We start from the raw sequence: 24,045 nt of genomic DNA, 5'->3' as shown, positions 1-24,045 counted from the left end.
ACACCAATGCACTGACAACTTTTAACCCTGCTCATTTAAGCTAACAATTGTTACCAACATCCCTGAATATTATGGTTGTTCAAATGGTCAGTTCAGAAGGGCAGAATCAACAGATCCCATACGACACTCTGCACAAATGTACAATCTTTTGTGATTTCCATTTATTCATATTATTACAAGGGAATAAAACACTGGGATACATCATGCATTATTCTGCAAATGGGCTTTTACAGCTCTTAATGTTTGCCTGCAGTTTGAAATTAAAAACATTAGATGCCTGGTGCTAGGTGATTGAATAGATAATGGGTTGTGGATTTCTGGGAATGTGTTCTCCCTTTTCCCAAGTAAGTTGGGTGAAAATGCAGCACTGCGGTCTATGGTGCCTTACAAACCTGCAGTGTCTTTCAGTAGCATGGGTCTGACTACTTCCATTAAGTCTAGCTCAGGATCCAGAGAACGACCAAGACCATCCAAGGCTATAATGGCAAAGATCATGGAGGCAAAGTTACTTTCCACCTTAACCTAACATTGGGAGAAAGAAAAGAAACAAGGTTAGGTTGTAATCAATAATAAAAAGCACAGTGCTCTAGCTCGGATTTATTCTTTACCTTGTGCATGATGAGTGTTTCCAAAATTTTAGAAAGAAAGCCTGCAACATGGAGCTGAGAAGAGGAAAAAGATTTAAAACCAAACTTAAAATTAAAGTTGAAGAAGATGAGCGAGCTCCTACCTCACTGAACATAGTGGCAGCTTTTATCTGGTATACTAAATCAAATATTACCATTTGTGGTGCCTAAGTCAAACCACACAAGCAAGCGAGTCACTTCACTTTGCAAAAATCAACTTATAAATCAGTACTATTACAACATGTAACAAACTAAGAAAATTATTAAACCTTTGAATATACTATAAATTTTACTATTTAGAATTGCTGACTCAGGGTGCATTAATTTAGAGGATTATAGAGCTGACTCACTTAATTAAACAATCTTCCTGTCTACTCTTTCGTCCGCTATTACCTTTCCCAGGGATCCGTTGTTCATCCCAGATTCATGCACAAGTTTTTCTATTTCAGATTTAAACATTTGCAGGTCTTGGCATTCACTAGCTCTTGCTTGGGTCAGTAGCAAGTCTGCAATCTGCTTGCCCTGAAAAGTAAAAAAACAAAGATTACCCAATTTGAAAGAGAAAACCAAATGAGGTGTAGCTAGATCTACACTTAACACTAAAAATATGGGTAGATGCAGCATCCATTTAATGGCTTCCTTGCATTACAAGAAGCATTTTCTTGTAGCCTGAATGCTACGTTGACAGCCTTCCCCAAGTTATTGCTTCTATAATCAAAAGAACCAACATTGAAGATGCGGAAAACAGAAGAAGACGATCAAAAATATAAACCTAGTTTCCTACTTTTGATGGAACGACTTAGAGAGATTAAGACTATCAATCACAAACCACACCCACAATAAGACAGACCCTTCATGAATCTTTGACCTGAAATGTTAATCCTGTGTCTCCTTCCACAGATGCTGCTTGACCTGCTTAGTTTTTCCAGCATTTTATGTTTTTATTTCAGATTTCCAACATGTTTTTTTTAAAGTTTTTTATTTATAAACTCAAAGTTGTTAAATATTTAGTACTAAAATGTTCTAAATGACTCCCATCATTAAGTTGTTTAATGAGACAACCCATACTAACGAGTGGAAAGCAGCACTAATTCTGACAAAATTTAATGTATGTTAGCAATAAGAAGTTTTTAACTCTATCTGAAAGAAAAGATCAAATATTGCCATTTTCTATTAATTTTTTATAGGGGCAGTAAACATTAGAGCTTTCGACCTGATGAAAGTTAATGAATTTTCTCTAGTGAATTGTAAGTGGCAATTTGAGATTTGCATTTAAAGAGCAAGTTCTAAAATGAGTACACAATCCTCTTGAGCCAAGCGATCTATATTGTCAGATCTCTCATTTGGTCTTTTGATTTGAGGAAAAATATTTTCATGTTCATACCTGTCCTTTGATTACAGCAGTGAAGACAGCTTTGAAATTGTGGAAGTCAGATGGCTGGAGTTCAGTCACAATACCAGTATCCAGAAGAATAAGCTTTAGTGGACATTGGGATGGGCGAACATCAACAATGAGGGTATCACACAAGTCTACAATGGTGGTCTTGTCATCATTTTGCAGGCTGAACTGATCTGCTCCCTGGATGAGAATATTTTTAGGATGAAGTTCTCCATGAACAAAGTTATCCACGAACACCTGCAGAAAAAAAGATCAGCAGTCAGTCATGTCACAATATCAGGAAAAATGAAGCAAGAGGATTATTTTCTCGTAAATCATAAATTTGGCATATTCAGTGGGAGCAAAATCTGTTGCAATTTGAATTGTAAACTGTATGTACAAAGTTGCTCCTATCAGGGCTCACCTGCTGACTGAAACTACCTCCTTCTCAGATATTGCATTATAAACCCCTCACATCCCTTAATCATATCCTGCTCATTGTTACTGATCTTTCATTGATCTCATCTGCCAGGTTCAGTTATTTTGTTTAATCACTTTGGTTACCATATTGCCTTCCCCTCCTGTATCTCAAAGCTTTCACTCCAATATTGACTTCACCATCTATTTCACATCACATTCTTATTGTCCAGTTCTCTCCCTTATCCCACAGCCTTTCTTTGTCTCCCTTGCTCTATCCTACGTCTTCTCTTCCCTCCACACTGAGCTTAGGTAGTTCCCTGCTCTTGTCCCACACATCCTCCCCTTTACAATACTTTTCTGCATCTCCCTCCCACTTTTTCCTCATTCCTCTACTTACTCCCATTTTCTTACCACTCTACCTCCTCTGAATATCTCTCCCTGTCCCCTTTCCACATCCCTTTTTGCCTCCTCCCTCTCCAACAACCTTTTATTCCAATCATTCCTTCACTCGTGGCCTCCTTCCCTAACCACTTGTAATTCATCTCAGTGCTTTACAGTGGAAAAGCTTGTGTCCACTGGCATATTACACCTTCATCCAGAAGTGGATATAGATACATTGGATGGCCTGGGGATCCAGGCGGAGTCCACAGCCACAACAGCACTCTTCCCATTCCTATGCAGTTCTGCTAGACGATGTCACAGGCTATTCATTTTCAAAAGTTGGAGCTGTTCTTGTGACTCCCAGGAACTACTGACAAGACAGTAGCTTGACAGGATGGGAGCTGATCTTGTGGGGCTGCAGGGATGCTGGACAGGCCTATCTGTGGGCCACATGTGGCTCATGTATTGTGACCATGGCTAAAATGACAGACTAAGTAGTAAGAAAGTCATTTGCAAGGGTGAAATTTCACCAAAGATCTGAAATCTTTCATCCCTGCTAATTAGCCAAAAAGACCAAAAAATTCCTAGCTGAACTTCAGACCATATCAGGATTCGGATAGAAATGTCTCAACTGACCTCACCATCGATGAGCTAGGGAAAGAGAGAAAAATCAGTCAAGGTGAGAAAGGTGGAGAGTTATCAAATGTCTGGTACAGGCATAAACAAATACTGGTGCAGCACTTAGAGCTGCTGACTTGCAGCTCTAGTAACCCAGGTTCAATCCTGACCTTGGGCTGTCTGTGTGGAGTTTTCACTTTCTACCTGTGACTTTGTGGGTTCCCATGAGTGCTCTGCTTTCCTCCCACATCCCACAAAGGTGCTGGTAGGTTATTTGATGACTATAAATTGCCACTAGTGTAGGTGGGGTACAGGAGAATCAGGGGGAGTGAATGAGTTATAGGGAAATAAGAGGTAGTGATGGAAGTACTCAGAGCTGGCATAGATTCGATGGACTGAAAGCCAAATATAATATAAAATACTCCACCAGGGCTTATCAGTTAAGGCTTGTAGACAGAATGGACCTGTACCTCAGAGTGAGTAAGCATTTTGCATTAGACCAAAATATTGTATTTAGAAAAAATATTATTGGTTACTTTTAATAAATCCAAGAAAGTTTCTACAACATCTGTTTTCTTGTATATGATGCAAACTAAAATATATAGTAATTATCATTTGGCTCATGAACCAGCATTTTCCTAACCCTCCCATGCACATGGATTACTTTACAAATGGCAGGCAATCATCTTCATTTTTTATGTACCACCCCTGCTCCTGCTTCTTGTTTCTTTTTCACATTTCATAACCATTTGCCCAAGGAGACCAGCATCATTTTGTTTGTTAGGACTACATAAATGTTACCATCTTCAGCAACATCTCCAATCCCATTCTGGCCAACCTCTGCTTTAATGCGTCAGGTACGTCCTTTGTCAAATACATCGAGATGGGTTTACTCTCCTGAACACAAAGAACACGGAAGAATTAGTGTCATCTTTCACAACACCACCCATTAGTATTACTTCAAAGTTATGTTCTTACAATACTCTTGCCCAGACTCTAGAATATTAGATTCATAGCCATTTGATTTTGCCTTACAGTTGGGTAATGAACCAAAGCTATTTTTACATAAAGTTTATACATTCCAAGTGCAAATACAGGATGATATGGAATTTAAGATGAGACTTTTTAGCAACCATTCTCTCTGCTGGAAAATGTATACTGCAAGCAGGCTGTAAAATGCTGTAATCAAGTTTCCTGCTTCCTTGATTTCAATGCACTTCTTCCCCTTCACTTGTTCTGCCCTATCTGTCCTTCCAATGTGACCTTTTGCCATAATTTCACTATCCACATACTCTTACCTTCAGAATTCTCATCTTGCTGGGGCTCTATCCTTTGGCCTCCTACCCTATCTAGATCTTTCCATCAAATTATTTGATGGAAAGATCTAGATTTCATCAAAAAATTCAATTTTTCTACTCACTTATTCCAACCCAGCTGCTTCTGAACTGGCAGTACACTCTTCACAAATATCATTATTAAATTAACTGACAAAGTGCCAGTGTTTTTTGGCAAACCAATTTCTACTTTGCAGAGGCTGAGTAGTAACATTCTCCTAAGTCCCCTGGACCAAGACACCACCACTGAACATCAAAGCATCATTTCCCAGATAATCAACAACCTCCTCTTTCCCTCCATGGCAAGGTCCCCCAACCCTGCAGAAACTTCTTCTACCTTCTTGTGCCCTTGGTACATCCACCATTTCAGCTTTTTTATGCCCGTGGAACAGATTTTGTCGATTCTATTTTTTCCACACTTGCTCAATCATTCCCTCCTGTTACATTTTTTATGTGTGCCACCATTTCAATGCTTTCTAGTTTCCTGGCACTAATAATCTTCCTTTTTTTACTGCAGATATCCATTCTAGCTACACTTCCATCTCCATTGGGATATCCTGTGGGCCCTCCACATCTTTCGTGAACAGAGTCCAAATGTTTCCACCACCACCTTCCTCCAGTTGGCTGAACTTGTTCTCGTGTTAAAGCAACTTTTTTTTTACAGCTACTTCCAAATAACAGGTTTGCTATGGGAACCTACGTGATGCCTAAGTAATGACAGACTTAGTGGAACATTCTTTGTTCTAGTCCTGTAGATTCCCTACTTCATGCCTGGAATTTCTCATGTATCTGGTTACCTCAAACAGTACCCAACTTGGAAAGGCCTATTCCCAGTTCACTGGCTTTGCAGAATGCAAGTAACCTACATTGACTCAAGCTTTCCTTTTTTCATCTCCACCTTCTAACACATTGCCAGACATTACTAGCTCAAACACTATCTAGCATTAAACATTACAGCAATAAATTACATGACAAAAATACCTCAAAGGTTTCAACCAGAACCGTTCTGGTGATAAATGGCCTGAGAGGTATTGGAAACTTGATAGATTCCATACCCAGAAAATTCTCTCGGAACCTCTCCATAATCTTTGCTTCATATCGCAGGTCAATCTGTAGGATAATGCCAGGACATGGTTTTAGTGTAAAGCAAACATCCTTTGTAACAGCGAAGGTATTTCTTGCTGTCTGACTGTTTTCCTACTCTAGTTTAAAAAAAGATGTGATATATTAATTCAAAAATAACCTGACAAATAAGACCAGGGAAAGATTTTAAATTAACTAAGGGGCAATAATGTGGAGGTATTCACCTAAAGAAAAGGCTAGTTTAGCCAAAGATATTTTATTTGTGCTAGTAAACTTTCCATAGCATTCCTCAAATTATTATCTTCATTTTTGACTACACTCATTCAGAATAAAACACGACATTTGGAAAAAGCATTGGAAACAAAACCTAACTGGACAAATTTCTGCTCGGTACTTCAAAATATGGGGTTTGGCTATGAAGAAAAGAATTATGCAGTTTCTTGTACGAGGAAAATAACTATTTTATTCTCAATCAGCTCTGTTTTTGTTAATAGGTTTTTGAGGCTACACATTACTTTATCCCAACAGGAAAAGAATTCAAGGTGGCAGTTCAAATCAAGTTCACCAAATGTTTATAGTGATCTGACTGGTCTTTTTGGAATCGATACTTATTGCCAATTTGAGATTGCTAACCTGTCTAACAAAAACACTTCTTGATTGAGATTTCTGCTGTGTTCATCATTTTGATGATTTGACACATTCACATTGGCCAATGATCTAGAGGCCTTGGTTTGTATTTCTATCAATGCTACTGATCTTTGCCTAACTACATGGACATACAACACTTTTAGTCATATGTAATTTTAAAAATGTGATGCAGTATATGTAAGTCCCTTCCCAAAAGGCACTTGAAAGGTAATGGCAGAAGAATGTAACCCCATTACGGGTGACTCCTGTGTTGTGGCCATTTGGATAATGGAAATTTGCCCTTACAGAATACACAAATCACTACCAAAAAATTTGAGATAAAAGAATAAAATGCACTCTGACAGAATTTACGTGAGGAAAAGGTAAATAAATAATGTTTTTCAACTTGCTCTTCTTATCATGTGCAGATGACACAGCTTCGTATTATGGAAAGTAGCTACATTGATCATTTTCTGGGACGCACCCCCTCATAACGCAGGGGTCACCTGTAATTGACTCTCCTTCCTCTAACCACACGAAGACACATGGCAATCTTTGAAAGAAATCATGGTCAGGCTGAGTTCACTTGCATCCTCACTTGTCTCAACATGACCTCCTCAAATTCTTCCACCACTTCCGTCAACTTCAGCCACTTCAAGCCTGGCAAGAGATTAAGAACAGAGCTTGCGGCTTTCATAAGTTTCAGATCCATACTGATTTGATGTGCAATCCCTGGATGCATCACCTACAGACAAAAAGAAGTGATGTGAACTGCTGGGTTGATTAGTGGGTCAGCATAATGCCTCACTTTACAACCAGATGTTTATAATCAGGCAGTTGGATTGAAAATCATTTCTTTCAGGTAACTGCATCAACGTCAAGTAAAATTGGTCTGACGATAATTAAATTCTAGATTCATCACTCATTGACAAGGGAATTCAATTTGTTTCAAGCAAAGGTTGCTGTTGTGGAAAAAAAAATCTTCTACTGATCGGTCTACTGGGATTAGCATTTGATCTGAGATCAGCCAGTGAATCAGTGCAGCAAATTAGTTTTTTAATTTTACATCCACAGAAAATGCAGAATATCAGACATCTTTTGAAAGGAAAATGGAGATAATGTTCGTTGGAATGTATGATGAAGGATCCTTGACCTAAAATATCATCTGTTTCTCTTTCAACTGTCTGACCTGCTGTTTCCAGCATTCTGTATTCATATTTCAAATTTCTAGCATCTGCAGTTTTAAATTTTAAATCCATTCAGTTTGCTGCATGCGAAAAACCATCAAAATATAAAAACGTGCCTGTTTCCATCTATTCCAGCATACCATACATACTCACTCTGACTTTCCATTATCTTACTCTGGGGAAAAAGCACGTACAAGAGAAATCCTAAACCGAAGGTTATTTGCACCTACTTACAATGCATACTGTAGACATTGTAATACCTTGATAGCCACTGGAATGAGATGCTGCTGCTCAGATGTTGAGTCTGGATGAAGCACTGCCCTTCCATCTTCCACCTCTGAAATTCCAATCATCCCCTTAGCAGTTTTAGGCTCATTTTTGGGATCTGGAAAATCATCCTGCTTTTTAGCAAACATGTAACGAAATATTCCTTGGAGCCCAAAGACTTCCCATGCTTCAAACTGATCCTCTTTCTCAAAGCTTTCTACAAGCTTTTGAAATTCAGAGTTATTAATGTTCTTTGGATCAGTGTAAGCTCTATAAACCTGAGTGATACAGCCTGATCCAATGGGTTCCTTATTTGGAATGTGAAATATGCTCCTCCAATCCTCCCCAAATGCCCTTTTCAAGCTATACTTGGTGTAGTCCCAGGGATGTGGTGTGACATGGGGATGAAGCTTGGAGAATTTGTCACAGAACTCTACTGAGAAGAGATCCCTTCTGGTGCTAAACCATTGGCCAAGTTTGATGAAAGTAGGGCCAGCAGCCTCTGTGCATCTCAACAGCACATCATACCAGACTGAAGCAAAACTGGATGACACAAAACAAATTGGATAGAGCAGAAATAAAGGCCCAAATCTCAGCAGCAGTATCACAGCTCGGACACCGATATGGACAGTGAAACGAAGCCTCCAGAAAAAGTCTTTCAAAAATGAATGGGAAGACCCTCGGTTCGGGTAGTGTGTCACCTTTGCCTCTATTGCTACTGTTTTCTGGGAGTTTGCAACTGATGAAACTCCAAGGCCTAGACAAGCAAGGGTAAATCTAGGTAAATTCTTCAACCTGAAAGCTACTTTTGATGCAGAGTTATGTGGCATCAAGAGAGTGGTTCGAAAAATCACAGATCTACGAATTATAGGGCATGCCTTACAAGTCAGGAGAAAGGCAGCCATCCTGGTGAAACGTTGCAGTGACCTGACGAGAATCACAAAGTCTGGACATCCAATAAGCAGATTTTTAGTCCCCAGTTTCCATGAGGCCAAGTGAAGCGCTGCGAATTGTCATTTCACCAGGCAATCCAGGAATATGCGTTTGAAGACATCACTCTTCCAGCAGCCAATCCACTCATTCCCAACAGATACATAAGTAAATTCATGGAATCGTAACGGCCTCGGCGACAGGTTCTGGTAATCATTCACCTGCATGAATTAGGCTCTGAAACTGCCACAGGAAAAGGTTGAATGATGCCACCATGCGACCTCCATCATTGTTTCTGTGCCAGCACCAGGCCGGCTGCCTCGGCTCCTTGATCTCAATGCACCACCGCTCGCCCGTTATGGCTGCCACTCAGGTCAGTTTTTGACGTTCGTCATTCTCGACAAACGCAGATCTTCTCTCTTCATCGCTCTTCAATACAACACCCAACAGTGATGCAAAACACCGAGGTACCGAACTGGGGAGCAGTCAGCACCCTCAGCCAATCTGCCCATAGCCCCCGCCCTTCCCTCCTATTGGTAATTGTTAGCCCTTCCTTGCCTCCAATTGGTGCTCGGTTACACGGCGCTGCCCCTCTATTGGTTCATATATTGATACCTTAGCCACTGCCACTCTAAATTTCCCGTCTCTGCCTCACTCTATTGGCCCCAGTGTTCCAGTCCCGTTTCTGCTTCCTCCAATCGGCTACAGCCTCCACCTCAACCCATTGATGCTTTGGAGGGTTAAGGCATAACGCGGGAAGTAGATTGGATCAAATGAGAAGGGTGATTGGGATCCGAGTTCCCGGCTTTGCAGGATAGGACAGATTTAACCATCGGTCCTCGGCCCCGGGCTTATGTTCGGGTACAAGCTGCGATATCTTTTATTTTGAACTGTTGAATTGTTAACCTGCATCATCGGTTTGTAAGTATTTTGGAATTTACTAGCATGAACTAGTATATCAACGTCATTTGAGACTCCGCGCATTATAGGTCAATTTTTGGAACAAATTAGTTATCCTATTTATGTAAAAAAACACTTTGGAAATAAAAGCGGGAAGGAAACAGTTCTTGTACTCGAAAGATGAAGAGTCTGTTTGTTAAATTGGCCGCATTTGCTGCATCGGTTTGAGGAACAGGTGGTGGGCGAGATACTCGGTGACATCTGGATCAAACATCGGACGCAATCAGCATGGAGATTTGCCACCGCTGACTTCCTAAAAGCGGACTCGGTAAGCCTGAGTCTTATTGATTTCAATGGGGCACTGTTCTAGGAACCCCCGCGACACTGCTAAATGACCCAGTTAGTCCTTTGACGAAGAAATAGCATCTGATGTTACGTTTGCTGTAAAAAAAAATTGAATTAGATAGTAGATCTCTCATGTGCATGGAAATCAAACATTTCGATGAGGCAAAGTTAGAGAGCAAGAGAGATTGGACAGAGGATAGGGAACGGAAGCTGGAGGGGGAAGGGAGATGATTGGTGAGCTGGTGGTGAATTTGTAATTTTATCTGATTTATCAAGAAAGCCACCAAATCCAAAAGTGCCCCCTCCCAAAAAAAATGCACCACTGTACTGCTTCAGCATCAATTGCAGGCATCTACCCCATATACTTTATCACCCTTTGCCCTTCACTAATCATTAGAAACGAAATTAAAAAAAAAACTGGAAATATTCAGCATCTCAGGCAGCATCTGAAGTGAAATAATGTTTTCATGTAACATTAAAGATGTGCTGAGCTAATTACATGGAGGTCAATAAACTAGATTGGAATAAGTTCAAAGGATGTTGGTTCCCTGGATGGTGAGAAGGGCAGAAGTTAAAGGACAAGTGCAGCATCTTCTGCACTTGGATGGGAAAGTGGAAGGGAAGCATGGAAGAGCAGACCAGGGAACTGTGAAGGGAATGGCCTTGAAACATTGAACATTGAAAGGGGACAGGATAAGATGTTTGTTGGTGGAATCTCACTGAATGAATCATCCTTCACAATCACCAATATGGAGGCTGATGGGGTGGAAGGTGAGGACCACTGTAATTCTATCCTTGCTCTGTCCAGGAAGAGACTGGGTGAGAGCAGAGATATGGGAAATAGATTAGATGTGGTCAAGAGCTCTGTCAACTATAATAGAGAGGAAGCCACTGTTCAAGAAGAAGGAAAGTGCACATTAAAGCTGCCTCCTGTGGAAAGTCTCGTCATCAGAGAAAGTACGATGGAGTTGGAGGAGCTGGGAGGAGATTGGATATCTGTTTTGCAGAACAACACTATTTGCATGCAAGCCTGATCCATAGATTTCCACTTTACTTCTCCATCCCTCTGCCACTGACCCATCTTCATCCTTCTACACTGTCCTAAAGAAAAAAGCCCAACAAGAGCTTGATGAGCAATACTTTATCTCCTGACTAGGCCTGTTGCAGCCTCTAGATGATATAAGATTCAATAATTTCAGAAAATTGGCAGTTCCAGCCCTTGGTTCTTGCACATCCAACATTTGGAATTTTTCTTTTTTCTGGTAACCGAAGATTTTATTCATCTTTTCCAATTTGCACCTATTCCAAACCTACTTTTATGTTTTTTTTTCCACACATGCCTTTTTACTGCAACCTTTCAGCCAGCTCCATCACAGTTTTGTCTTGCAGCTCTCCTGCACTCCATCCTATCACAGACCATTCCTTTTGTTCTGACAAAGGGTCTTTGACTTGAAGCATTAATTTTTTTTAAGAGACACCATTTGACCTTTCCAGGATTTTCTGGTTTTTTTTATCCAGGTTATTTATTATTTCTTTTAAACTATGCACTGTTATTTTTACCTTTTTCCCAGTTCTGATGAAGGATCATTGACCTGAAACATTTAATTCTGAGTATTTCTAGCATTCTCTATTTATTTTTGGTCCTTTGCTTTTGGCTCATACGCAGCATTGGAGAGGAATAGGGATTGGATGGGTGATGCCGACTGGTTACATCTCATAACGTGGAAGGACAAACCATCGAAGTGGGAATGGGCCTGGCCAGCCAACTGGAAGTGAGGTTGGATGTGACCTTCTACAGATTTGATTAAGTCAATAAGTTTCTGTCTCAAAGGTTTTAACATAACTTTTTTCAAACTATCATTGCAGATACAGTTGTTTCCAGTAGTATTAATGCATTGCATATTCTGGAAATGGCTTTGAGGGGCATCCCATTGCCAAAGGCAAGTGAATGCATGAAGACTCAAACAATCAGCACAACGTACAGATACATATATCTGCTCCCAACTTAGCATTTAATAATGTGAAGACAGTGCCACCTGCTTGAAAAAATGGGTAATGACTGAAATTTGGAACACCAACAGATTTTCATGTGCTATTTCTGGAAAGAGAAAAACATGGTTAATATTTTGGGTACATAATCTTTAAACTAAACTACTGCTGCCTGACCTGTTGAGTGTTTTGAATGCTGTTTTTGCTGCAGATATGGGAAATCTGAAATTAGTTTATTTCAGATTGTGTAGTTAGTTGATCCTGCTCAGTAGAATGATTATTCAACTACCTCTCTCCATTTCTTTGGCTTTCTCTCTTCTTTAACCTTTTTTCATTTTTTTCCTACCCCTCTCATTTTGATTCTCCCTCTGTCACCTCTTGCCTTTCCTGCCATTCAAAGGATGGAGGCAGCATTTTAGGGTTGGGATTTGTATACCAAAAGCTTTTTCAATATCCTCTATCCAACCATTTGTTTGACCTTTCACTTCCTATGTGTTTCCACTGTGGCCTTGGCTCATCTGCTGTTGAAAACCCTCATCCATGTCTTTGTTAGCCTCTGCTTTGATTCCTTGGATGGGTTCCTTGTTCTATTTTCTGTAAACTTGAGGTCATTCAAATCCCTGCCACCCATATTCTAACTAGTAGTGGACTCAGCCCAATAAATCACAAGCACATCACTCCTCACCATCAGTAGTATCTACAGGAAGCATTGGCTCAGAAGGCAACATCCTTCATCAAAGATCCCCACCATCCAGGCCATGCTATCTTCTCACAGCTATCATTGGACAGGAGGTACAGAAGCCTGAAGTCCCATGACACCTGGTTCAAGAACAGCTACTTCCCTTCAACCATTCAGTTCTTGAACAACTGGCACAACCCTAATCACTACAGTTTAGCAACACTGACTACTTTGATCCCCTTTACACTAAAATGGGCTTTGTTCTTTTTCTAATTGTGTTCTTGTAATTGTGTCCTTTCTTGTTTTTTTTAAATTTGTTTAATTTGTTTTTTTTTCTTGTGAATGATGCTATGTGCCTGTGATGCTGCTGTAAGTAAGATTTTATTGCATCTGTGCATATGACAATAAACTCTTTGACTTGCACTGTCTAATAAGCAGTGTGATTGCTGATCTACATTGGCACCTGGTTAAGCAAGATCTTTTATTTATTAAAAAATGTTCCCCTGTGTCATACCTCCTTTTTCTCTGTAAACTGCTCCAGCCCTGCATACTAGCAAGATATCCATGTTCCTCTGAGACTGGTTTAATGAGTATCTCAATATATAATTGTTCACCCGACTTCTAACCACCCTGGCCCTAAATTCTGGAATTAGTCCGAGAGTTGTACAGCACAGAAGCAGGCCCTTCAGGCCACCACTTCCTTGCCGATCTATTTGCCCATCTACACTAATCTCATTTGCCTGCATTAGGACTGCCTTCACTCCCTACTCCTCTCTTCTCCACTAAGATGAATCTTAAAATCCATCTTTTAACCAAAAATAAAAACACAAAGCTGGAAACAGCAGGTCAGGCAGCATCTATGGAGAGAGAAACAATTAGTGTTTCAGGTCAGGGACCCTTCCTCTGAACTTCTTAACTAATTTTTTTGGTTGTCAGAATTTTTTTTAAATTCATTGTTAGTGAACCCTTGAAATGTCCTGTATATTCGGCCCATCTCGTCTGTGTTGGCTCATGGCAATTGCATCCCCACTAATTTCCCTTATAATCTATTCTCTCCATATTCCCAGATTCTACCACTCACTGGGATCAATTTAGAGTGACCAGTTAAGCTACTAACCAATATATCTTTGGGACGTGGGAAGAAATTGGAGCACCAAAGGGGAAAAGCATGTGATCACAGGGAGACCATCGCAAACCCCATACAGACAGCATCACAGTGCTCAGCATTAAACTCCGTTCCTGGAGCTGTGAGGCAGCAGCTCTAACAGCAGCACTGTGCTGTGCTGCCCAAGGTTAATGGAAAACAAATCAAACAATCTTCCTTTCTCTTTTTTTTTTGTCCCCTCATTCTATTTGCCTCATTCATTCAAATATGAGAATTTGAGGTGCAAGCTGTTAGCATCTATTTTGTTTTGTCAACATAATTAAGCAGAAGGCACTTGAGAACACAACAAGTGTTCTGGATAATAATGATTCATTCTGGAAAATTAAGCCAGTTTAAAAGCACAATCCAAAGATAAGCATAATCCAAATTCAGCTTGTGAATCACATTTATGACTTTAAAAAAATTCCATCCCATGCTCGTGACATGTCTCCTAATTACTAAGTCGTTAAAAGAAACAAGGACTGTTGAGTAGATAAACATAATGTGTGAAATATGTACTTTTTGTTATTAACCCTTATCTTGCATGTTATAAGTTAAAATTTCTTATTGTACAAATGCATACCTGCTCTGAAACAACAATTGTATAACAACCAATGTACACTTTGGAAAAAGGCCATTACAATGCCATCTATAGAAAAATAAAGTGCTGGGAGTTTTCAGTGAAATGTACTAAATAGATTAGTCAATTATCTGTGATATTGCACATGGAGATTAAATATCAAATACAGTATAGATTCCACTCTTGCCATTCAAGCACAGCTGCTGCTGTTTATTTGTCCTGCAGGATTGAGGGTACTTGCTGCCACTCTGATTTCATGGGTTTGAAATCACAGATGGGGGAGAAGGTACCTGACAGGGTGAGAACATGGGTAGTTTAAGATACTGTGGTACTTCTGCTATAATTCGGAGCTTCTCTGCTCCCAATGCATGGTCTAGAAGTTTTCAATACCAGCCTGAATGCTCCTCCACTTTGAGCAGTTATGGGCCAGAAGTTCCCAGGAATTGGTGTGGATATTATTTTTTTTCAGGGAGGCTTTGAGTTGCATCCTTGAATCTGTTCCTCTGTCTAGCTTGTATTCTCTTCTCATAGAGCTCAGAATAAAGTGTCTGAGGAATATGAAGTCTGGCTTGTCCAAGTAGTTGAAGGAGTGTAACTCTGCAAGAGAACACTGAATTTATTTCACATCCTTCCAGTGAATTTGGAGAATTTTGCAGAGATGGTGTTAATGGCATCTTTCCTGTGTCTAGTGGGGTTTAATGTAGGTAGTCCAGGTCTCAGAAGCATAAAGGAGGGCTGGAATGACTACTGGCCAGTAGACTGAGTTTTGTACCAGGTCTAAGATGTTGATCTTCAAAGACTCTTTTCCTTAGTCTATCAAAGATATTGCTGGTGTATTGAAAGTGATATTAAAAATCACCAGTGTCTGCCTTCGCTAAGAGATTGCTCCCAAGATGATGGGGACTGGTCCATGTTTACCAGGGCCTTGCTGTGAATCTTTTGTCAGAGGGCATGGGGGCAGATTGGTAGACAAATCTTCATCATGCAGATACTGAATATAAGGTTTATCCTCTTGTGTGCTACAGTAATGATGTGACAATAGGCACATCATTACTGTAGCGTAACAGTTATGATGACAATAGCAATTAGCATAACACTATTACAGTGCCAGCGACCCGGGTTCAATTCCAGCTGCTGTCTGTAAGAAGTTTGTATGTTCTTCTCATTGCATGGGTTTCCTCCCACATTCCAAAGACGTATGGGTTAGGAAGTTGTTGGCATGCTATGTTGGCACCGGAAGTGTGATGACACGTGTGGCCTGCCCCCAGAACATTCTACACAAAGACGCATTTCACTGTGTTTCGATGTACATGTGACTAATAAAGTGATCTTATCAATGGCTTGGGGTTTTGCCTCAAGACATGCAGAAGAAAGTTGTGTTTGTGCATACTCTTGTTCAACTACTGAAGTTTAGGTGACCTTGGTTCTGGGGAGTAATTGTGTGAGGTTGACCAGTTTCTCATTAGTTCTGAAGATTAGTTCCACTCCTGTGAACTAATCAGAAGAACCCAAAGAGACAGAATCCAACATTATGTGTGCACACTGGTATCCATCTAAATCTCTCCATTCCCTGTCTCAACAGCTCCACTGCCTCTGTATTGTCAAGATAATTTGTTGGAATAATTTGCAGTTTTATCCATCTTCCATTTAACTGGGACAAGTTTTGTTCATTAAATTTCACTTCAAACTCCAAGTGCGTGCAATGCCTTTTATCTCTAGATGGCGCCATGATGGCCATTTTCACTGTGGTCCACAGGAATCCAGTGATATAAGAATGAGAAGACCAGAAGTTCTGCAAATGGTGTTTTTTTTGTAAAGAGATTTAGGGGTAGGCTTCAAGCATTGCACTTTCTAAATCATTACTCCAACTGCATGCCAAGAATGTATCAGGAGATTAGGAAGCTCAACATTTGACTAAAGGGATGGGGTGTTGGCTATCATTTAAAGAGAATTGGCACAAGGGCTGGAATAAGTGGGAGCTATTCCACAAGAACATGAGTAGAAGCAGGTGTAGGCCAATTGGCTCCTCGTGCCTTTTCTGTCATTCAATAAGAGTTGGCATGATAGTACCAACTGCTGTGCTGCCTCATAGCTTCAGGAACCCCAGTAACTGAAGGACTGAATATCCTCCACCTGTACATGATCATGGCTTTTAGCTATGTGCAACTAACCCTGTTTCAATGTAGATTTTTTTTAAAGAAAATTAGGGGAAATAAACCTATTTCTTGAATGTACTTGGGACTGAGACCCCCAAAACCCTCTTGGGTAGAAAATAACAGAAGGGATATAATGGATTGGCAAAAACAGTAAATGATGAATTGGAGTTTTTACATTTAAATGAAGGGAGAACATGGGAAGTTATAGTAAACTGCTAGTAGAAATTAGATGAGATTGACATATAAATTAGAAAAGAAATAGGGTTGCATCTAGAATAAATGGAGAAGGAAAATAGATTGGTTGTAATCAACTAAACAAAATGAGGTGTCAGCTTGGGTGAGACAAAAAAAAAGTTTGAGGGAGTGAATTTAAAAAAAAATCTCCCTAACTACAATAACCAGAAAATGAAATGAAGCATGTGGAACTACAGTTAATACATCAGATTTAAAAGCACTATATCAATCTATCCATGGGTTTCAAGTGCAAGAGTGGGAAAATGTGCATATTGTGCCCCCATACTGGATTGATTAAAGTGATAATATTGGTGATGGAGAGAATAAGTATGATGGAGAGGAGTAATGCTGACAACTCAAAATGTTCTGGTGGAGCTAATGGGTCACATCTCACTGGCTAATATCAATGGTAGTGTTTGAAACTGCCAACACTTTTTCATTTAAATGTGGGGAATCTGAGACTCCTGCATGTGCTGTGAAGTGTGAAGGTCCCAAATGTACTGACAGATTTGGAGCACTAATTCTGTCAGTTCGCTCAGTTGCTGAATTCCAGCAGTGGAACCCAGTCTTGCTGAGCTGCTGCTGCATTTGTGCAAGATGCCTCTCGGATCTTGAGCCAGGTTAGACCTGGCAGGTTCGAGGTCCTTCAACTTCACCAGGGATTATAGCCTCTAGATTGGGAGTTTAAAGAGAAAGGCAAGTTACATTTTAATTACTTCACTTTAGTTTAATGTTTTTAAGTGTAGTAGTTAATTTTATTTATAGAAAATCTTGCTCAATTTTGATTTAAAGAAAAAACACTTTAAGCAGTGGGTAATAATTAATAGTTCTTGTTACCCAGCAAATTTAGGGACAGGGCTTGGCCAGCTATCAAAGCTTTCAGATATATTTTGGGTGAAGGGTCTCCTTCCTGTGCTACTAGATGCCCAGTTACTATCCGGACCATGCAGCTGGTGTCTGGAATGCTTCAGCCCAGCAAGTTGGATCCTCTTCAATGAGACAAGATAATTACGGGTTGGGGGGGGGGAGGGGTTTGCAGAGTTCACAAGATCTAGCCCAATATGGTTAGAAATTAATTGGTATTGATTTATTATTGTCACTTGTACCGAGGTACAGTGAAAAGCTTGTCTTGCATACTGTTCGGACAGATCAATTCCTTACACAGTGCAGATACATTGAATTAATACAGAGTGCATTGAGGTAGTACAGGTAAAAACAATAACAGAGTACAGAGTACAGCTACAGGGAAGTGCATTGCAGGTAGACAATAAGGTGCAAGGTCACAACAAGGTAGGTTGTGAGGTCAAGAGTCTATCTCAACGTATAAGGGAACCGTTCAATAGTCTTATCACAGTGCGATATAATGACAGACAATAAGTTTGTAGTAATTGTACAGAACAGAAGCAGGGAATAAAAGACAGTCTGGAGGTGACAGAGCAGGAATAACAAAATAGTCATTATATGAAATATTATAATTATTAAGTAATAGAATTGTACATCACAGAAACGGGCCCTTTTGGCCCACCTTGATCAATCCGACTGTGATGCCTGTTTGCACTAATCCTATTTGCTTGCATTACACCCATATCCCTCTATGCCCTTCCTATCCGAGTACCTGTCCAAATGCATTTAAAGGTTATAATTGTCTGTGCCTCTACCACCTCCCCTGGCAGCTTGTTCCAGACAGGGGAAAAAGCTGCCCTTCCACATCTTCTTTTAGTTTCTCCCCTGTCACCTTAAATCTATGTCCCCTAGTTCTAGACTTTATCTATCATTATCTATGCCTCTCGTAATGTTATAAACCACAATAAAGTTACTCCTTGGATTCCTAATTAGAGACAGAATAAACCAAATCTATCCAATCTTTCTTTATAACTACAGACCTCCGTTCTAGGCAACGTCCTAGCGAATCTCTTCTGGACTCTTTAAATCACTACCACATCCTTCCTGTAGTGTGGTGACCAGAACTGTACACAATACTTCAAGTGCATTCTAACCAATATTTTCTCCAGCTGCAGCTTGACTTCCCAGCTCTGGTATTCAGTGCCTTGGCCTATAGAGTCATAGAGCAATACAGCACAGATGCAGGCCTTTTAGCCCAATGAGTCCATGCCGACCACTGCCCAGGCAGCTAGTCCCAATCTCCTGCATTTGGCCCATATCCCCCTACACCCCGGCCCTCCATGTACCTATCCAAGTGCTTCTTAAATGATACTATTGTACCGCCTCAACCACTTCTTCTGGCAGCTTGTTCCATATACTCACCACCCTCTGCATGAAAAAGTTGCTCCTCAGGTCCCTTTTAAATCTTTTCCCTCTCATCCTAAATCCATGCCCCCTAGTTTTGGGCTCCCCTACCTTGGGGAAAAGACTTATCATCCACTATGAAGGCACGCATACCAAATGCTGCCTTCACTACCCTGTCAACCTGTGTTGCCACTTTTGGAGAGTTATGGATTTGCACCCCAAGGTCTCTCTGTACATGAACATCCCTAAGGTCCCTGCCACTTACTCTATATGTCCTTCCAGAATTTGAATTCCCAAAGTGCATTACCTCACACTAGTCTGGATTAAATTCCACTTGCCACTGCTCAGCCAAGCCTTTCAGCTGATCTATGTCCTGCTATATCCTTGGACAACCTTCTTTGCTGTCTATGACTCTACCAAATTTCATCTTGTCTGCAGTAATAGATGGGGACAAAGAGGAATTAAATTGAGAAAAAGAAATCTATTTCCTAAGACATGTGTGGGCCTCCTTCCTCTCTCAGGTTTGTGTACTGGCAAGGAGGTTAAAGGCTGAATAATAAAATAGATAAAAATAAAAGTTAGAATTTTAAAAAAATTGAGCCATTGCTTGCTACAGTGCAAATCAAAAGCACATGGGTGGAGGATTAATTGGACAAAACTTTGGTTGCTGCCATATTTATGGAAAGTAGGTACCTATTGGGTAAATAAGGTTAGCATTTTTAAATTTGCTACGTGTTGATTTCCAATTCCTTGGTTTTATTTTTGCATTCCAATCACTGCAACCTATGTAGGTGGTTCCACTTTATTTTTTGTTGTCCAAGCTGAGAGTTTTGTTTGCTTGCTTGCTTGATTGCAACTAGTCAACTTGATCTAACCCTTATTCCAGACCTCCTAGCTAACTTTTAAAAATTTGTACAGATGCTTTGGAAATCTGAGAGTACCTGTTTCCATCACCTTCTCGGGAAGTGCATTCCAGAGTGTAAACACCCTATGGATGAAAAGATTCTAAATCAGATCCCCTCTAAAACTCTTACACCTCATCTTAACACAATGCCTGCTGGTCTTCAATACCTCTGCCATGGAGAAAAGTTTTTTATGATCTACCCTATGTACGCCTCTGATCATTTTATTTACCTTGTCAGCTCCCCACTCAGTCTCCTCTGCTCCAAGGAAATCCAGTCTTTCCTCATAATTGTAGTAGTTGCCCCACACAACATCCTGTAAATCTCTTCTGCACCCTCTTCAATGTAATAATGTCCTTCCTATAGTGTGACGACTAGAACTGTGCACAATATTCCAGCTGTAGCCTAACCAATGTTATCCAAGTTGTTAATGTATATAACAAACAGCAGGGGCCCCATCACAGATCCCTGTGGCACACCAGTGGATCCAGGCTTCCAATCACAAAAGCAACCCTCCACCATTAGCCCTGTCTCCTATTACTAGGCCAATTATTTCCCCAATTTGCCAACTTGCTAATGGACTCTGACCTTGTGGCATCTTGTGAAAGGCACATCAGCTACACTGCCCTTATCAAATTATTTAGTTGCCTCTTCAAACCTCAATTAAATTAGGCAGGATTTCCCACCAATAAATCCCCGATCAATCCTGCCTTTCCAACTGTAGATTGATCCTGTCTCTGAGAACTTTTCCTAATAATTTCCAGACCTCTGACGTTAGATTAACTGGTCTATAATTAGCAAATTTATCCCTGCTGCTCTTTTTCCACTCTCAGGCTGCAGGGTAGGAACAGGGAACTCAGAAGGCAGTTGAGTACAACTGGGATTTGTGAGATAGGACCCTGGCTGTCAAAATTTGAGGGAGATGGTGGGCTCTGGATGCCTGGTGTTCCTGAGTTGTTTTCTTTGGGGTTTTTGTCCCACAACTTCTACTGTCCCTCAACAGGATGGTGTAACAGTCATCGCTCCCCTATTTGGGACTCCAACTAAAACTACAGATCGGGTTCGGATTATGTCACCAGAATTAATTTGCATATTTAAGGAGGATCTCCAGTGCACGGAGCCGTCCACAACTGAATGATGCGGACTGATGTGTTCCAAGGTCCAAGGCCACGTGTTGCGGAATGCACTGGTGTTATTGCTAGCACCCACTAAGAAAAGCTACAATTTAACATCCTTCTGTCATTTGTGGGTCTGCGATCTGAGTAAAAACATATCACTTAAGAAATATATGTAAAAGAAAAATTGATGCAATGTTGACAACTTGAATAATCGGAAATAATCTAGTTCCTGAGTATAGTGAAGTCTCCAAGAGAGAGTCTCATATAACATGGCTTGTGTACTGAAAGCCAGTAAGGAATCAAATTTTAAATGTGAATTGGTGATGTTTCCATGTTACTGGAAACTTTGTTGATTTGTTAGGCATCCTTTTGGTATTTGGAGAGAGCCTGCTTTCTCTGAGTTGGTTTTGCTGGTTTGTTTTTGTGGTTCAGCCTAGCCTAAGAGAAAACTACATGAAATTGAGCTGCCTGTTCATCTTGTTTGTTCAGAGCCAAAAGATGGGAACAGAAATTGTAAACTGTGTTCTGTGTGCACAAGAATTGCTGCTGGCATTAATTTTAACCCATTGCAAAAAATAATGCATTCTTTGTGCTTACATATTTGGGTTAATGAAAAAAGTATTTTTTTCTGTCAGAAAAGACCTAGAAAACTTTGACCATCAAAGAATAGTGAAAAATACTCTTATACTGCTAGGAAGTTGCTAACCATTGAAGCAGAACTTGAGCTGCAGGGTTGTTGCCCCTTTAATTGCATGTGTGACGTGCCTGAAACTGGAGAATCTGTGTTTATTGTAGTTTTTGCCCAGTAGATTTGGAGAGGGAACAACGGTTGCTGTGGTAACAAGTCTGTTCTGAGGCAGCTGGTGATTAGTTCAATGGAAAGAAGTCAAAGGAGGTCAAGGGAGGGAGGTGTGGGAATAGGGAGGCAGGAGCTCAGTAGAAACGTCAGAAGCAGCAAGTTGTAGCACGGTGAAGAAAGGGAGCGAGTGAGAGGCAGGATGATAGCAAAAGACAGCTCAAAAAAGACCTAAAACAAAGAAGATTGGGAGAGGAAAGTATTCTTGTTCCCTCCTGACACTATGGATTGTGTCCCTGAAGGTCCTCAGGTGTGAGGAAACTGAAGTGGTTCATCCCACCCCTCCATCCCTCCTTCCCCCACCCCCTTCCCTAGAAAAGTTTTTCAAAAGGAAACAGACAAATGCTGCCAAAGTGGGTTAATTGCTGCAGGAATGAGGCTACAATCAAGAGAGATTCACCAGCAACCAAACCCGGTAAGGTAGGAGATTTTCAAATTAGCTGACCAATATCTCTTTTTTTCCCTTGCCTGTTTTGGATTATCCATTCTGTATCAAAAAAAAAGGCAGAACTGATTTTCAAAGCAATTCTACTCTATAGATCTGGGGGTAGGGAGAATAGGATTGTATGATTGTTGCACTGAGACGATATGTTACAGAGAAAATCTCCTTTCATCCAGATTGCTGTTAATATTCTGTATTGTTCTGTTTATGAATGTGTTATTTTTAATCCATTGCATTTTTCAGAATCTGACTGAGTATTTATGGATGACCCATGCATAACCCAGGCTTCCTGTAGAATACGTGTCTGTTATCTGTAGAGCTGTTGTGTAAAGTTTAACTCTCTGTTCACCGTGATTTCTTAACTTCCCTCAAAGGCTGTTGTCACTCATTTTGTTTATTGAATTCTGAATTCTCTCCCTCTCCAGTAGTTACTGTGCATCACTCTTCATCTGAGATATTTGCTATGTTTTTGATTGGCAGATGTTAAGGGTTGAAGAAAAGTGGACGTGCGCGATGTGCAGTTTAAAACTCCCCCTCCATGTCTTCTCAACTAGCCACATGGTAGGGAATAGTGGTCAGGCCCCCATGACCCCACAACTGAAAAGAAAAAGCTAGCTGTTCTGGTGAGAGATTCTGAGGCATGAGCCCTGCTGCGTTTCTTTGAGCCACATATTGCATTTTACTTTTGTGTACTCAATGCAACAGACGGTGCTTTAAGGAAACGAGCAACAAAAGAAAATATGCCACTCAGTCAGATTCAAGCTGATTGTTAGTTCAGCACCTTGTATCTAGATGAACACCTGTCATTAGCACAATGGAAATGTGTATCTACACAAGAATATCACATTTCAAAGGCTTTCGCTTTTAGGCAACTTGGGCTCTAACTCGAATTAGCAATCCAGGGTATATCTAGTCATAATTAGAGGCTGTCACACACATTCTCTAATTATGCTCTTTTTTAAAGAAGCAAATTTTCCTCAGTGCAGGGTTCTATCCTGAAACGTCTCCTATACTGGATGTACAGAGGTGATAAAAGGGCCAAGACCAGGGATACAATTTCCTGACAGTTCTCATCAACCTATCTGACATAGTTGCATCTGTAAAGATTGTGTGATGACAAAGTTTTGTCTTCAGACCAGGCACAGCTTCCATTATGTTGTCTGGCACTACCATTGTGCTAAATGTAATAGACTCACAGCAGGTCTAGTAACTCAAAACTGAGCTTTCATCTGGTGACGTGAGCCATCAGCAGCAGTAGATCTCTGTTCCACCACAATCTGAGTTCGAATAATGCCAGTCAATGGAAACTGGATTTTGATTCCGTGCCAACTAAATAACATATCAATGCGTTTACTTGCACACCTATTTTTCCCCACTCACCACCACCATCAGTATCGATAATCCACTTCCTGCCTATACAAGCCGGTTGCTCCGATACACAGGTCTGTTTGTAGGCATTCTCCTTGGAGTATAGATTTATGGGAGAATGAACAGCAGTCTGGGGACAGGGCTGTGCTTAGAGTTGGCGTGGGAGGCTCGAGTCACAGGTGTTTCTGCAGGTAGAAGGAAAAATAAGAATGATGAGCATCAGTTATTGTATTA

The 24,045-nt window shown here is 40.5% G+C and overlaps 2 protein-coding genes across 7 annotated transcripts in view; one reads left to right on the top strand and one right to left on the bottom strand.

Moving 5' to 3' along the window:
• Positions 1-141: 141 nt before the first annotated feature.
• Positions 142-23,965, bottom strand: adck2 (aarF domain containing kinase 2). Of its 3 annotated transcripts, none has more exons than XM_052029765.1 (8): positions 23,824-23,965; positions 7,066-7,212; positions 5,739-5,867; positions 4,225-4,320; positions 2,011-2,262; positions 1,020-1,148; positions 609-662; positions 142-522 (listed from the first exon to the last, which is right to left on the bottom strand). In XM_052029765.1, the coding sequence occupies exons 1-8, from the start codon at positions 23,830-23,832 to the stop codon at positions 385-387; spliced, it is 954 nt and encodes a 317-aa protein (XP_051885725.1). In that variant the 5' UTR covers positions 23,833-23,965; the 3' UTR covers positions 142-384. The 3 variants fall into 3 exon arrangements, with proteins under 3 accessions (XP_051885725.1, XP_051885723.1, XP_051885724.1); XM_052029763.1 differs by lacking the exon at positions 23,824-23,965 and adding an exon at positions 7,915-9,354; XM_052029764.1 differs by lacking the exons at positions 7,066-7,212; positions 23,824-23,965 and adding an exon at positions 7,915-9,354.
• si:dkey-82f1.1 (DENN domain-containing protein 2A) overlaps positions 9,661-24,045 on the top strand; it is a 98,424-nt gene continuing 84,039 nt past the window's right edge. Inside the window, exon 1 of one of the 4 annotated variants that reach the window (XM_052029761.1) lies at positions 9,661-10,079. The gene's annotated coding sequence lies outside the window, so the exon portion shown is untranslated. Of the gene's footprint in view, positions 10,080-22,092; positions 22,422-23,929; positions 24,003-24,045 lie in introns of those variants that run through there. The other 3 variants (XM_052029758.1, XM_052029757.1, XM_052029760.1) reach the window with 3 other exon arrangements.

Source organism: Pristis pectinata, chromosome 15 (assembly GCF_009764475.1).
Source record: "Pristis pectinata isolate sPriPec2 chromosome 15, sPriPec2.1.pri, whole genome shotgun sequence".
Lineage (NCBI taxonomy): Eukaryota > Metazoa > Chordata > Chondrichthyes > Rhinopristiformes > Pristidae > Pristis > Pristis pectinata.
Note: the sequence above shows the minus strand (reverse complement) of the source record. Positions and strands in the feature narration are given on the sequence as shown.

What these genes read in the sequence shown, in the direction of transcription:
- adck2 (XM_052029763.1), bottom strand. Translation starts at nt 8,826, where the DNA reads ATGGCTGCCTTTCTCCTGACTTGTAAGGCATGCCCTATAATTCGTAGA. An exon ending in AGGAGGTCATGTTGAGACAA is followed by an intron (nt 5,868 to 7,065) that starts GTGAGGATGCAA and finishes ATTATCCTACAG; the next exon opens with ATTGACCTGCGATATGAAGC. An exon ending in TGGAGATGTTGCTGAAGATG is followed by an intron (nt 2,263 to 4,224) that starts GTAACATTTATG and finishes TTTTTTCTGCAG; the next exon opens with GTGTTCGTGGATAACTTTGT.